General features: G+C 42.5%; 2 protein-coding genes across 2 annotated transcripts in view; one reads left to right on the top strand and one right to left on the bottom strand.

The window, feature by feature from the left end:
- Positions 1–15,377, bottom strand: part of crip2 (cysteine-rich protein 2) — a 57,859-nt gene that overhangs the window by 27,045 nt on the left and 15,437 nt on the right. The gene's annotated exons all lie outside the window — the stretch shown is intronic.
- LOC139553065 (golgin subfamily A member 6-like protein 6) lies at positions 5,931–7,566 on the top strand. Its single transcript, XM_071365038.1, has 2 exons — positions 5,931–7,021; positions 7,183–7,566. Exons 1-2 carry the CDS (start codon positions 6,068–6,070, stop codon positions 7,552–7,554), a joined length of 1,326 nt encoding a protein of 441 aa, XP_071221139.1. The 5' UTR covers positions 5,931–6,067; the 3' UTR covers positions 7,555–7,566.

Raw genomic sequence — 15,377 nt, 5'->3', positions numbered from 1 at the left:
CTCTGAGTCCTGGTAATCCGTCTGGCCCTGCGGCCTTGTGAATGTTGACCTGTTTAAAGGTCTTGCTCACATCGGCTACAGGTAGGCCTTTGCAAATATGAGCAAATCAGCCATTCTATGCAGTATTCTATTGTACACTGAACAGTTTGACGTTAAATGTGAATTTGTGTGAAAGTGTGAATTTCAGTGACAGATATTTGCGTAGCACATGAGCAGAACGTTTAGAAAATGGGAACAAGCGTACGGGGGAGAACAGGACGCTAGACCACAGATTTTTTCCCCACCGTGATACTTGACCTGGTATTGTATCATTAGTAAAATGGTGGTATCGTGACAACACTAATACAGACAGACAGGATGCTAGTATTTTAACTTATCCACTTTGCTCCAGGGTGCAGCCTGGAGAGAACATTTACGTCAGCAAGCCCAATTCACAAGGCTGTTAAATTCAGGGAGGGACGCTGACAAGGATAGAAACGGACGGAGAGAGAGAGCGGGAGAGAGCGAGAGAGAGCGAGGAAACCTCGCCTTGACTGAGGCGACAGACGCCCTCCAGAGCCAGGGGATTGAAGGGAAGTTGGGCTATAGTTTCACTGGCGTTGCATCAGCCAGCCTGAGGGAGCAGGAGCTGACCCAAACACATGTGACCCAGAGGCTGTACCAATCACACCCTACAGAGGGACACACCTAATGCTGAATGCCAAATCAACCCTTTACTCTCTAGCCACTTCTGTAGATCTGAGAAGATTAGAGGGGTGGAAGCCAAATGCTGTACATACCACATGTCCACCCAGCCAATCAGAAAGCACTAAATAAAGATAGACAGCTACAGTATCACCGTAATGGCTGTGGTCCTGGGGTTGATTGGAAATTCAGATTTTAGAGAGCTGGAGGATGTAAATATGTTCTAATGTATGTGCAACAAGAAACCAAGTGTCTGAGAGTGACTTTGACCCCAGTGTTGAATGTAACTGGTACCTCACCAAATCAAACCACATTCAAAGCCAGGGTCAGATGAATGATGTTAGTGGATGTAGATGTAGAATGCCAACCTTTGCCACGGGATTGTGTGAATGTTGAATAGCCATTGTCTTAACCACAGCAAAGGCCATTTGGCCTTGGGGTGTTGTGTGTATTGAATTGAAAAAGAGCAGAATGGAGAGAGGATGCAGAGGGGGAACACAGGCTGAATGTTGTTCCTTCCTGTCTGCTGCTGAAGAGGGGAGGAGGTGGGAGGATGGTTGTTTGTTTTGCTGTATGTTTGTGCCCTTTGTCTCTGCCTCACACACAAACAAACTCTCTCTCTCTGTTACCACTGCCTCTATAGGCCCCTCAGCCCTCAGGAGTCAGGTGCATGTTGGTTAATGGGACATGCCATTATCAAAGGAGCGCTGCAATAGTAACAACGGAGTAGACTACAAATGCCTGTGTGTACTCAACTGGAGTGGATAGGGGAGAGGAGAAGGGATGGATGGGGGGATGGGACAGGAAAGGGAAATGGAGGAGAGAGGGGGGGCTTACAGTGTTGAGGGGCTGAAGAACAGATGGGTCCACATGACAGCTGATGTAGAAATTAGTCCAACCAACCAACCGTAATTCTGAAATATTTAACCTACAGTACACATGTAAATACTTTACATTCAATTAAAAAACACACAATTTATATACTGTATTCAGGGTTGGGGTCAATTCCAATTCAATTGCTTTTTAATGAGGAAAATTTGAATTGAAATAGAAATGTCAGTTTACTTCTGGAATTGACTGAATTTAAATTGATTTTACCCCAAATTTGACTGATTTACAAGTACTATGTTATAGAGGTGAATAACTTTTGACAGGAATGTTAGTAGGACCCTATAAAATCCATGTTGTGGAGAACCCGAACAAAGTCACGGAATCCAGACATTAAAACGGAATTTAACAATATTAAAAAATGTATTGAACTTAGTAGGACATCAACTAAGTGTATTGAACGTATTAGAAAATGCTTTCATTTGCCCGAGTTAATCATAAAACATGAACAAAATGCATCAGTGATTCATGTTTTCCTGCAACTTCCTGAAACGGCACAGGAATGCACCTGTCTCTGTGTGTTGTATGTGATGCAGGCGCATGTCTACACTTTGTACTAGAGGTCGACCGATTAATCGGAATGGCCGATTAATTAGGGCCGATTTCAAGTTTTCATAACAACTTTTTTTAAATTTTATTATTTTTTAATAAATACCTTTATTTAACTAGGCAATCAGTTAAGAACACATTCTTATTTTCAATGACGGCCTAGGAACGGTGGGGTTGCAAGATTGTTCAGGGGCAGAACGACAGATTTTCACCTTGTCAGCTCGGGGGATCCAATCTTGCAACCTTACAGTTAACTAGTCCAACGCAATAACGACCTGCCTCTCTCTCGTTGCACTACACAAGGAGACTGCCTGTTACGCGAATGCAGTAAGCCAAGGTAGTCAAAGGTTAATGAAATACAAATGGTATAGAGGGAAATAGTCCTATAATTCCTATAATAACTACAACCTAAAACTTCTTACCTGGGAATATTGAAGATTCATGTTAAAAGGAACCACCAGCTTTCATATGTTCTCATGTTCTGAGCAAGGAACTGAAACGTTAGCTTTCTTACATGGCACATATTGCACTTTTACTTTCTTCTCCAACACTTTGTTTTTGCATTATTTAAACCAAATTGAACATGTTTCATTATTTACTTGAGGCTAAATTGATTTTATTGATGTATTATATTAAGTTAAAATAAGTGTTCATTCAGTATTGTTGTAATTGTCATTATTACAAATAAATAAATAAAAATCGGTCGATTAATCGGTATTGGCTTTTTTGGTCCTCCAATAATCGGTATCGGCGTTGAAAAATCATAATCGGTCGACCTCTAACACACTACACCAGCCTCCACATCACATCAATCACAGCTCCAGACCATAACCCCAAAAACATAGCGCTGCTGTGAGTCCATCTGAAATCATGATGGATTACAACTTCCCAAAGCAATCCCTCCATCTGCCACCATCATTTAGCTAAAGGCATCAAACTGCCCTGGCAAATACAGGTCTTCCCTCTGTCTCTCTCTGGACTGGGCTCAGTCTCCAGGACCACTGTTCCTAACCATCAGGGCCTGTATTCACAAAGCATCTCACAATAGGAGTGCTGATCTAGGATCAATTTAGCCTTGTAGATCACAAAGAGTGAAAATGTGGGGACCTGATCCTAGATTAGCACTCCTACTCTGAGATGCTTTGTGAGTACGGGCCCAGCTCCCTGGCTAATGCAGATCCTCACTCTCTCCCTCTCTCTGTTGGCTGTCTCCAGATAAACTGTTCATAACTATCAGATCCTCACATAATCAACCCAGTAACAGGGCCTTAAACACAGAGACATCTAGACCAGACCTGTTCCTGAATAGCTACAGTACCCTCCTGTAGGTTTTTTTCTCTCCAACCCCAGTTGTAACTAATCCGATTCACCTTATCAAGCGGCTGATTATTAGAATAAAGTGTGCTAGATTAGTTGGAGTGTAAACCTACAGGACGGTAGCTCTCCAGGAACAGGTTTGGAAAGCCCTAATAATCTAGACACATCTCAATGAATGGACTATACATGAAAAACTATACATGACCATTTTCAAAAAAATTATGTAAAGGCCTTTTATTGTTAATGAATAATAATCATAGGTATATTTTAAATGGAGCGTTTCATAAAGAATGACAAAGTTGCTCAAAAACAATATAGTGACAAAAATGGTCTTTCACCTCTACATGATGATACAGTTCAGTAAAGGAGTAGCTTGAGTGGAGAGGGCGTCAATGGACCAGCCAGGGAGTGAGAAACATTCGTCAGACATTCGTCAGACACGCATAATACTAATAATTACTATTATTATTTATTACATTTGTAAAGTATTTTTCATTATACTGTGATAATCTCAAAGTGCATAAAATAAAAAATAGTAAAATAAATAAATAAATAAATAAATAAATAAATAGTGCCTTAATAAAGAATTCAGACACCTTGACTTTTTCCATATTTTGTTACGTTACAGCCTTATTCAAAAGCGGATTAAATAAATAAAAATCCTCAGCAATGTACACCAATACCCCATAATGACAAAGCGCAAACAGTTTTTTTGAAAGTTTAGAAATGTTTTTTGTTTTTTAAAATAACATAAATACCTTACTTGCTTAAGTATTCAGACCCTTTGCAATGAGACTCAAAATGGAGCTCAGGCGCATCCTGTTTTGATTGATCATCCTTGAGATGTTCCTACAACTTGATTGGAGTCCACCTGTGGTAAATTCAATTGATTGGACATGATTTGGAAAGGCACACCTGTCTATATAAGGTCCCACAGTTGAGTTTGAAGGTCCCACCAAGCCATGAGGTCGAAGGAATTGTCCATAAAGCTCTGAGACAGGATTGTGTCGAGGCACAGATCTGGGGAAAGGTACCAAAACATTTCTGCAGCATTGAAGGTCCCCAAGAACACAGTGGCCTCCATCATTCTTAAATGGAAGAAGTTTGGAACCGCCAAGACTCGTCCTAGAGCTGGCTGCCAGGCAAAACTGAGCAATCGGGGGAGAAAGGACAACCATCTCTGCAGCACTCCACCAATCAGGCCTTTACGGTAGAGTGGCCAGGCGGAAGCCGTTCCTCAGTAAAAGAGGCACGAAAGCCCGCTTGGAGTTTGCCAAAAGGCACCTACAAACTCTCAGACCATGAGAAACAAGATTATCTGGTCTGATGAAACTAAGATTGAACTTTTTGTCATAAATGTCAAGCGTCACTTCTGGAGGAAACCTGGCACCATCCATACGGTGAAGCATGGTAGAGCCAGCATCATGCTGTGGGGATGTTTGTCAGCGAAAAGGACTGAGAGACTAGTCAGGATCGAGGGAAAGATAAAAGGAGCAAAGTACAGAGAGATCCTTGATGAAAACCTTCTCCAGAGCGCTCAGGACCTCAGACTGGGCGAAGGTTCACCTTGCAACAGGACAACGACCCTAAGCACACAGCCAAGACAATGCAGGAGTGGCTTCGGGACTACCTCAGGGCACCATGACAACCAATACTTACAAAGTCATCTTTATTTAGAATCTTTTTGAAATAGATAACATTTCTTTGGCTGAGAATGTAAGATTTATAACTTTGAGACAGCATCCATGGGCTAGAATTGTGTATATAGAATGTATGACACAAACAAGAATTTTGTAAAATAATTCTAAAATCTTCAGAATTCTGAGATTTTTGGCCATAATAAAGAATTCAAGCCAACATTCCAATCTCATTATGACTCAACAATTAGGCTTGGCTACAACCATAGAATTCAGAATTAGAACTTGGCAACAAGAAGTTCCAAACCAAAGAAAACAACCAGCATATCCATTCACCACATCAAAACCTCAAGTGTATGACCTTATTAAATCTTCATAACTGGACATAAATCGTGGAAGAGAGGTGACAGTGAAACAGGTGAGTCAGAAAATAATCATGTGTAAAAGTGTTTGACTTCTAAGCAAATCAGTGAAAGTAGGCCTACTTATTAGCATTTAAGAAATGATACGAATTAGCTTGAGGGTAACTGAAGTTGGAAAACAGGCATGGCCAAACAGTTAAGAAAATTACAGGGAAAAAAATAAAAAAAAAATAAGGAATACATGTTTCTCAATATAGATCGATGCAGAGAGGAGTCAGTGAGACGGAGAAAAAGATGACTGAAAGTGAGGAGATGGAGAAAGGTAACAAGATGAGGATGGAACGAGATAAAGAAAGACAAAGAGAAATGGAGGGGCTGCTTAGAATGAGAAAGGAGATTGAGACTTTTAACAAGGTAGACCACAACCGATGGAAGCTGGAGAGAGAGGTGTTGGAGAAAGTCAACAAGGTGAGGGTGGAACCAGAGAAAGAAAAAGAAAGGCTAATTGGAGATCTGCTGAGGCAGTTAAGGGTGACTGAGGCTTCTATTGAGGTACACCGCAACCAGCGGAAGCTAGAGAGAGAGTCGTTTGAGAAACAGAGAGAAAGCATAGTGTCAGACAGAAAGAAGATGGAGCTCAAGATGGCAAAGCTGAAGGTGCAGAACATACTGAACTTGGCCGAGATAGGAGAGGTGACAGTGGAGAGTACTAAGCTGTTATCTGAGAATGAAAGGGAGAGAGAAATATTGAAGAAACAGAGAGAAAGCTTAGAGGCAGACAAAGAAAATCTAGAAGTCAATATGACAAAGGTGACGATGCAGAACATACTGCACTTGGCCAAGATAGGGAAGTTGACCGTGGAGAACACGAGGCTGTTAGCAGAGAATGAAAGGCAGCGAGACGTGTTGGACAAACACAGAGAAAGTGCAGCGGCCGACAGACAAGCGTTGGTGGACAAGATGTCAAAGGTGAACATGTCCTTGGCCAAGTTATGGAAGTTGAGAGTGGACAAGGAGAGACTGTTAGCTGAGAATGAAAGGGTGGTGAAGGAGAGGGTGAGAGAGAGGAATGGATGGAACCTCATAAGAAATGGTTTGAAGACAGATTTGGCCAAAGCAGACCTGGAGAGGAATCAGACCTTAGTAGGCTGGAAGGAGGACAGGGGGAGATGGGCCAAGGCCAAGGCTGGCCTACAAAGAATCTGGGATCAACAGGGGGAAAGATGGATGACGGAGAAGGAGGAGATTAATAGAAGTAGCACACAGGCAGCAGAGGAGTGGATGATTGAACTAAGAGAAAAGGAAAGAGCGATAGAGGCTCTGGAAGGAGAAAAGATGAGGATTCTTTGCCTGCATGGACAAGAGAAGAAGGGATGGGAGATGGAAAAGAGAGTGATGGAAATGGAGAAGTTGGAGATTACAGGGGAGCGGGAGAGAACGAATAGTGAAATTGAGAAAATGCAAAGGGAGAAAGACAGATGTGAAATAGAGAAGAAAGATATGGTGGAGAGGATGAAAGAGGCATACATAAAGCTGTACCAGATGCAGACTGCCCTGAGGTTCGGAGAGCAAGAGCAGCCACAGGTACAGTACTCCATTTAACCAGTCACACTTCAGGGAGGTCACAAGTCACCTCCTAATGGTTATACTATCAGATTCAATAGATTAAGTTGACTGCATGCTGGAGAATGACTAATAATAATATCTCAGATCACTGATTAACATGTATGGACTTTCTCTTTCAGAAGGAAACTAAAACTGCCCAGAGAGTCAGGGCAAAGCTAGAGAAGAAGAAGAGGAAGGAAAGAGAGATATTGGAGAAGAACAAAGTGAAAGAGCTGCTCAGAGCTAGAAAAGCAGAGAGTAAGGAAGAAGTGAGGAAGAATAAGGAGAGGGTGAAAGCCCACCTGGACGAGGTGACAAGGAACTATAACGAAAAGAAACAGAGGGAGAAAGAAAGAGAAAATCTGTCGAAAAAGGCACATGGCAAAGAAAATCACACGGCGTACATCCCAGACATCGAACTGAAGAAGTCAGAATGCAACACAGATGGAAAAGTAAATACTGTCGGCTGGCTTTGGTTAAAATCTAAATTCTGTGGAATACTTCATCAATAAAGCATTATGAGCATTTGAGATATTTGTCAGTATTCATTGCCATATGGGAAGAAAGAACACACTAAACATAAGAAAAGTATAAGATATGGATTAAAGATTGATGTGGTGTGAGTGAGTGAGTGAGTGAGTGAGTGAGTGAGTGAGTGAGTGAGAAAGAGAGAGAGAGGCAGGCACCTGGGCTCTGTATCAGACTGCGCTTAATAAATACATAGCGAACAGGCCTCTAATACTGCTGCTGTGAACATGTCCAACAGAAATACTTACAACCTGTACATTTCTGATTATGAGTGCTGCTTGCTACATGGTATCGTAGGGAATATGTTCATGATACAGCTACTATCTCTGTAAATTACCAATACATACATTACCAATACATACATTATTGTAGAATAATAGTGAAGACATCAAAATTAGGAAATAACACATATGGAATCATGTAGTAACCAAAAAAGTGAAACAAATCTAAATATATTTTATATTTGAGATTCTTCAAAGTAGCCACCCTTTGCCATTGGCATTCTCTCAACCAGCTTCACCTGGAATGCTTTTCCAACAGTCTCAAATTTGGAATCATCAGACCAAAGGACTCTATGAAATGTTCAAAGTTCTTGAAATGTTCCCGGATTGACTGACCTTCATGTCTTATTGTAATGATCCCTCTCTCCTGTCCCCTCTCCTCCATCCCTCTCTCCTGTCCCCTTTCCCCCATCCCTCTCTCCTGTCCCCTTTCCTCCATCCCTCTCTCCTGTCCCCTCTCCTCCATCCCTCTCTGGCCCTCTCTCCTGCTCCCTCTTCACTCTCTCCTCTCTCCTTCATTTTTCTCTCCATCTCTCTCCTCCTCTCTCCTAAGGGTTGACTCTGTGGCCCTGTAATCCTGGCAGTGGCCCCGGCCGAGACCCCATCAAGCCCCCGTCAGGGATTAGTTAGGGTTCACACTGGGGCCCCAACACAGAACAGAGACAGACACACCAGGGACCAAGGGCCCATGGCTACACACACACACACACACACACACACACACACACACACACACACACACACACACACACACACACACACACACACACACACACACACACACACACACATATCCTTATTTGCATAAGTGTAAACAGAGCACTGCTTAATGCCCTCGAAAACACACACACACACACATTTACATACTGTGTACACAGGCCACAGCTTAAAACCCCTAACTACCCTGAAACACACGTACGCTCACACACTGGTCTCACAATGGGACCAGCATCTTGACCTTTATACTACAATAGACAGGGAACAATTTCAGGTTCAATGTTAGCTATTCAAGTCATTAAAGTGCAAATAACCCCATGCAGGTACCATGTGATAACGACCATCTTTTCTGTATGTACCAGATTCTAAATCTCCTTTTCTTCCAGTTACCATTTATGAGGGAACCCAACATATGTGGTAGCACGGGAAAACCAGTCTGTTGTGCTAACATTCCACTTCTTGTCACTCCTTGTCATGTAATGTTTGGAATGACAAGGATTGTCAAGGAGTGGAATATCCTACTCATCGTCATACAGACCAGTGTTCAATAGTCACTTGAGAGGTCCCACAAGACAGCGTGTTCTCCCTCACAGAGACAGCTTCCACCTCTGAGAGAAGACAGAGGGAGAGAGACAGGACCAGGGGATGGTTGGCAGGGAAGAGAAGGAAGGAAATATCACTCCAAAACTTTCAAAGACAATCCTGCTCAGGGTGTTAAACGCTCCCCCACCCTCTTTCCCTCCCTTCCCCGCTCTCTGTCTCGCTCTCTCCATCTTTCCCCTTCTCCTCTCATCCATTTAATGAATTAAAAGTATGGCCAGTCTGTGGGGAGCAGCATAGTTAATTCAGATCAGATCTCCTCTCCACCCCCTGCCTCCCTAACTCCTCTTCCACCCTGCTCTCTTCCCTCGGTGACGGTTGCCATGGCGTCTGACAGGCGGAGATGGGATCTGACAGTAAACAGGTGTGCGCATGCCCGGGCTCGTGATTGACACGTAGGCAGGTGGGTGGGTGGGGGCGGGCCACCTCCTAATCTTGCTCTGTCAGCTCTAATTGGGGAGGTGGGGCTCCGTGTCAACGGGGTGACTGATTGGCAGGACCCCGGCTTTGCATAGATATGAGCCATGAAGGATAGGTGGTGTTATGCCACTACTGCTAATAGAGACATGTGTGCTGGTGCGTATATGTGCTTGTGAGTGTGTATGTGTGTGTGTGTGAAAGCTGTGTGTACGTGCGTGTGTCCATGTGTGTCCGCACAGACATGCATGCTCGTAGTCATACCCAGGCACACCCACCTACACACGTGTGTTTATATAGATTAAAATGCATATTACACCTACATTACAATATGCATACATTGTACAGAACATACTAGAGGTCGACCGATTAATCGGAATGGCCGATTAATTAGGACCGATTTCAAGTTTTCATAACAATCGGAAATCTTTTTTTCTTCCTTTTTTTACACCTTTATTTAAGAGTCATAAGAGTCGCTCTAACCACCTGCCTCACGAGGAGCCCGCCTGTTACGCGAATGCAGTAAGAAGCCAAGGTAAGTTGCTAGCTAGCAGTAAACTTATATTATAAAAAACAATCAATCAATCATAATCACTAGTTATAACTATACATAGGTGATGATATTACTAGTTTATCTAGCGTGTCCTGCGTTGCATATAATCGATGCAGTGCGCATTCGCGAAAAAGGACTGTCGTTGCTCCAACGTGTACCTAACCATAAACATCAATGCCTTTCTTAAAATCAATACACAGAAGTATATATTTTTAAACCTGCATATTTAGCTAAAGGAAATCGAGATTAGCAGGCAATATTAACCAGGTGAAATTGTGTCACTTCTCTTGCGTTCATTGCACGCAGAGTCAGGATATATGCACCATTTTGGGCCGCCTGGCTCATTGCGAACTAATTTGCCCGAATTTTACGTAACTATGACATATCTTTGAAGGTTGTGCAATGTAACAGGAATATTTAGACTTATGGAACGGTTCCGTATTTCACTGAAAGAATAAATGTTTTGTTTTCGAGATGATAGTTTCCGGATTCGACCATATTAATGACCTAAGGCTCGTATTTCTGTGTGTTATGTTATAATTAAGTCTATGATTTGATAGAGCAGTCTGACTGAGCGATGGTAGGCACCAGCAGGCTCGTAAGCATTCATTCAAACAGCACTTTCGTGCGTTTTGCCAGCAGCTCTTTGCAATGCTTCAAGCATTGCGCTGTTAATGACTTCAAGCCTATCAACTCCCGAGATTACGCTGGTGTAACCGATGTGAAATGGCTAGCTAGTTATCAGGGTGCGCGCTAATAGCGTTTCAAACGTCACTCGCTCTGAGACTTGGAGTAGTTGTTCCCCTTGCTCTGCATGGGTAACACTGCTTTGATGGTGACTGTTGTCAATGTGATCCTGGTTCGAGCCCAGGTAGCGGCGAGAAGAGGGATGGAAGCTATACTGTTACACTGGCAATACTAAAGTGCCTATTAAGAACATCCAATAGTCAAAGGTTAATGAAATACAAATCGTATAGACAAATAGTCCTATAATTCCTATAATAACTACAACCTAAAACTTCTTACCTGGGAATATTGAAGACTCATGTTAAAAGGAACCACCAGCTTTCATATGTTCTAATGTTCTGAGCAAGAAACTTAAACGTTAGCTTTCTTACATGGCACTTTGCACTTTTTCTTTTCTCCAACACTTTGTTTTTTGCATTATTTAAACCAAATTTAACATGTTTCGTTATTTATTTGAGGCTAAATTGATTTTATTGATGTATTATATTAAGTTAAAATAAGTGTTCATTCAGTATTGTTGTAATTGTCATTATTACAAATAAATAAAAAAAATTAAAAATCGTCCGATTAATCGGTATCGGCTTTTTTGGTCCTCCAATAATCGGTATCGGCGTTGAAAAATCATAATCGGTCGACCTTTACTTTGTACAGCCGTTAGCGATGATGCTAATGACAACCTTCTGCTAGCAGATATGGAAAAGCTTTCCCAAAAACCTTCTCAATTAAATGTGAACTACAAAGTAACCTGTGCCTACCTGGCAGAATGATATCATGATTATTTGCATCAATTCAGTGGCCATTTCCTTTGAAAACTATGCAATCACATGAGCGCTACAAAAACATCGCTAACCAAACAACGGTCTCTTGCTGGTGCGCACTTGGATTAAAGGGTAGCCTAACTACACCTCAAAGCCACATTTCTTCTATTTTTCCCAGACCTCAAAAGTCTCCTGATGTGGTTTAAGCATGGTTGTGGACTTAGAAAATGCTTTTATATTTAAAAAGTGTGATTTTGAGAGCAAAAAACATTATCATCATTTTGCTATCGGGAGCCTGGACAAATGAAACGGAGAAAACGGTATTTGAGAAAAAACTAAATGGAATCAGGCAAAAAATGTAAAGGGCCCTATGTTAGGCTTTATCAATATAAGACAGCTACTGTAGGCCTACATACATGACACCTAAATTGCAACACATACACACACATCCACTCATACAATCCTTTATAGATTGCTTCTATCTAACCAGTCGTTAAATGGTAATAGTTGTGTGAGGTAAACGCTATCAGATATGTGAGGGCAGAAGTCATTATGTTGTCTTCCTTCGGAGTGGATTTCACTACAATTTTAATCCAGTTATAGTATGATAAGAGGTCTATATACGAGGTAGCAACACTGTCCCACTGGACATTCCTTCCCGTTCCTGTGGCAGTACTGTTGCATGCTGGTAGTTGTGTAAGTGTTGTCCAAGGCGGAGTAGTCCAGTGATTATTTGTCTGTGATGACTTCTCAGACTTTGTTTAACAGACACAGAGGTGTGTGGGTGCAGCATGTGTATTGCACACACTACCGATCAAAAGTTTTAGAACACCTACTCATTCAAGGGTGTTTCTTTATTTTGTACTATTTTCTACATTATAGAATAATAGTTTAAGACATCAAAACTATGAAATAACACACATGGAATCATGTAGCAACCAAAAAAGTGTTAAATCAAAATATATTTCAGATTTTAGATTCTTCCAAGTAGCCACCCTTTGCCTTGATGACAGCTTTGCACACTTGGCATTCTCTCAACCAGATTCATGAGGTAGTCACCTGGAATGCATTTCAATTAACAAGTGTGCCTTCTTAAAAGTTAATTTGTGGAATTTCTTATCTTCTTAATGCGTTTGAGCCAATCAGTTGTGTTGTGACAAGGTAGGGGTGGTATACAGAAGATAGCCCTATTTGGTAAAAAACTATGTCCATATTATGGCAAGAACAGCTCAAATAAGCAAAGAGAAACGACAGTCCATCATTACTTTAAAACATGAAGGTCAGTCAATACGGAAAATGTCAAGAATTTTGAAAGTTTCTTCAAGTGCAGTCGCAAAAACCATCAAGCGCTATGATGAAACTGGCTCTCATGAGGACCACCACAGGAATGGAAGACCCAGAGTTACCTCTGCTGCAGATGAGAAGTTCATTAGAGTTACCAACCTCAGAAATTGCAGCCCAAATAAATGCTCAACAGACACATCTCAACATCAACTGATCAGAGGAGACTGCGTGAATCAGGCCTTCATGGTCGAATTGCTGCAAAGAAACCACTACTAAAGGACACCAATAAAAAGAAGAGACTTGCTTGGGCCAAGATACACGAGTAATGGACATTAGACCGGTGGAAATGTGTCCTTTGGTCTTGAGTCTAAATTTGAGATTTTTGGTTTCGACCGCCGTGTCTTTGTGAGACGCGGTGTGGGTGAACGGATGATCTCTGCATGTGTATTTCCCACCGTAAAGCATGGAGGAGGTGTGATGGTGCTTTGCTGGTGACACGGTCTGTAATGTTTTTGAATTCAAGGCACACTTAACCAGCATGGCTACCACACCCTTCTGCAGCGATACGCCATCCCATCTGGTTTGGGCTTAGTGCAACTATCATTTGTTTTTCAACAGGAAGGGCTATTTTACCAAAAAGGAGAGTGATGGAGTGCTCCATCAGATGACCTGGCCTCCACAATCCCCTGACCTCAACCAAATTGAGATGGTTTGGGATCAGACCGCAGAGTGAAGGAAAAGCAGCCAACAAGTGCTCAGCATATGTGGGAACTCCTTCAAGATGGTTGGAAAAGCATTTCAGGTGAAGCTGGTTGTGATCAAGGCTAAGGGTGGCTATTTGAAGAATCTCAAATATAAAATATATTGTGATTTGAACACTTTTTTGGTCACTACATGATATGTGTTATTTCATATTTTTGATGTCTTCACTATTATTCTACAATGTAGAAAATAGTACAAATTAAAAAAAACGTTGAATGTGTGTGTGTGTTTGCTGTGTTTGTGTGTGGGTCACGTGTGAGAGTTATGGTGTTTGGGTGCTTCTGGCTCGTTGTTGATAATTAAGCTGCTGTAATTAAGTCGTTTGGGACACTTGCCCATTAGAAGCCTTCCCCCTGTAGACCTCCTTGCTAAATTACTAGTTCCCTCGTATAATTTCCCCACACTGCTAATGTCTGGCGTAATTACACTCCGTTTTCACACACCATAAGCGCCTGGGCTTGCTCGCTCGCTCGCACGCACGCACACACAGAGACAGACACACACACACAGGAGACAGACACACACAGGAGACAGACACACACAGGAGACAGACACACACAGACAGAGACCCCAATATGGCTAGAGAACTTAACTGTCCAAAGAATAACGCTCACAGTAGGCCTAATGGCTTCCCTGCCGAACATGATCCTAAGTAGCAGCACATCACATCATTTTGAACAAACAAAATACGTAACCGAATCACAGAGACGACTTTCTGCTAAACCTGTATCACTGATAGCAGTGTAGAAACAGCACTTCCCCTATCACATGGCTAATCTCATATTGGGCTTGGCATGTTTACAGAAACAAATTTTCCTCAACGCTGATTCTATTAGATCCATCCTTATGACTCCCATGTTCCCTGGGAGAGAAGGTTGTGAATTATGTGTGTCTATGATAGAAAAGTTCTGTGAACAGTTGCTGTGGCCTCACATGCACCTTACAGTCCCTTTACAGTCAAGTTTTACCCACACTGTGAACAATGTCAACTGTAGGTTTGCTTTGTTATAAAAAATGGTTCATCCAGACGTAGTCATCCTGAGTCAAAAGGATGAGGATGGGGTAACATAGGAGGGGTTAACACAAGCACACCTCCATCCTAGGGTTAAACCAGGCTGCCAACAGGGGGTTAACACCTCCATCCTAGGGTTAAACCAGGTTGCCAACAGGGGGTTAACACCTCCATCACCTCCATCCTAGGGTTAAACCAGGTTGCCAACAGGGGGTTAACACCTCCATCACCTCCATCCTAGGGTTAAACCAGGTTGCCAACAGGGGGTTAACACCTCCATCACCTCCATCCTAGGGTTAAACCAGGCTGCCAACAGGGGGTTAACACCTCCATCACCTCCATCCTAGGGTTAAACCAGGTTGCCAAGGTTAACACAGCCACACCTCCATCCTAGGGTTAAACCAGGTTGCCAACAGGGGGTTAACACAGCCACACCTCCATCCTAGGGTTAAACCAGGCTGCCAACAGGGGGTTAACACCTCCATCACCTCCATCCTAGGGTTAAACCAGGTTGCCAACAGGGGGTTAACACCTCCATCACCTCCATCCTAGGGTTAAACCAGGTTGCCAACAGGGGGTTAACACCTCCATCACCTCCATCCTAGGGTTAAACCAGGTTGCCAACAGGGGGTTAACACCTCCATCACCTCCATCCTAGGGTTAAACCAGGTTGCCA

This window comes from Salvelinus alpinus, chromosome 25, assembly GCF_045679555.1.
Source record: "Salvelinus alpinus chromosome 25, SLU_Salpinus.1, whole genome shotgun sequence".
Taxonomy (NCBI): domain Eukaryota; kingdom Metazoa; phylum Chordata; class Actinopteri; order Salmoniformes; family Salmonidae; genus Salvelinus; species Salvelinus alpinus.
This window is presented reverse-complemented; position numbering and strand designations above follow the sequence as displayed.

Coding starts and splice junctions, on each gene's coding strand:
- LOC139553065 (XM_071365038.1), top strand. CDS start 6,068: ATGGAGCTCAAGATGGCAAAGCTGAAGGTGCAGAACATACTGAACTTG. Junction 7,022..7,182: donor GAGAGCAAGAGCAGCCACAG/GTACAGTACTCC, acceptor TTTCTCTTTCAG/AAGGAAACTAAAACTGCCCA.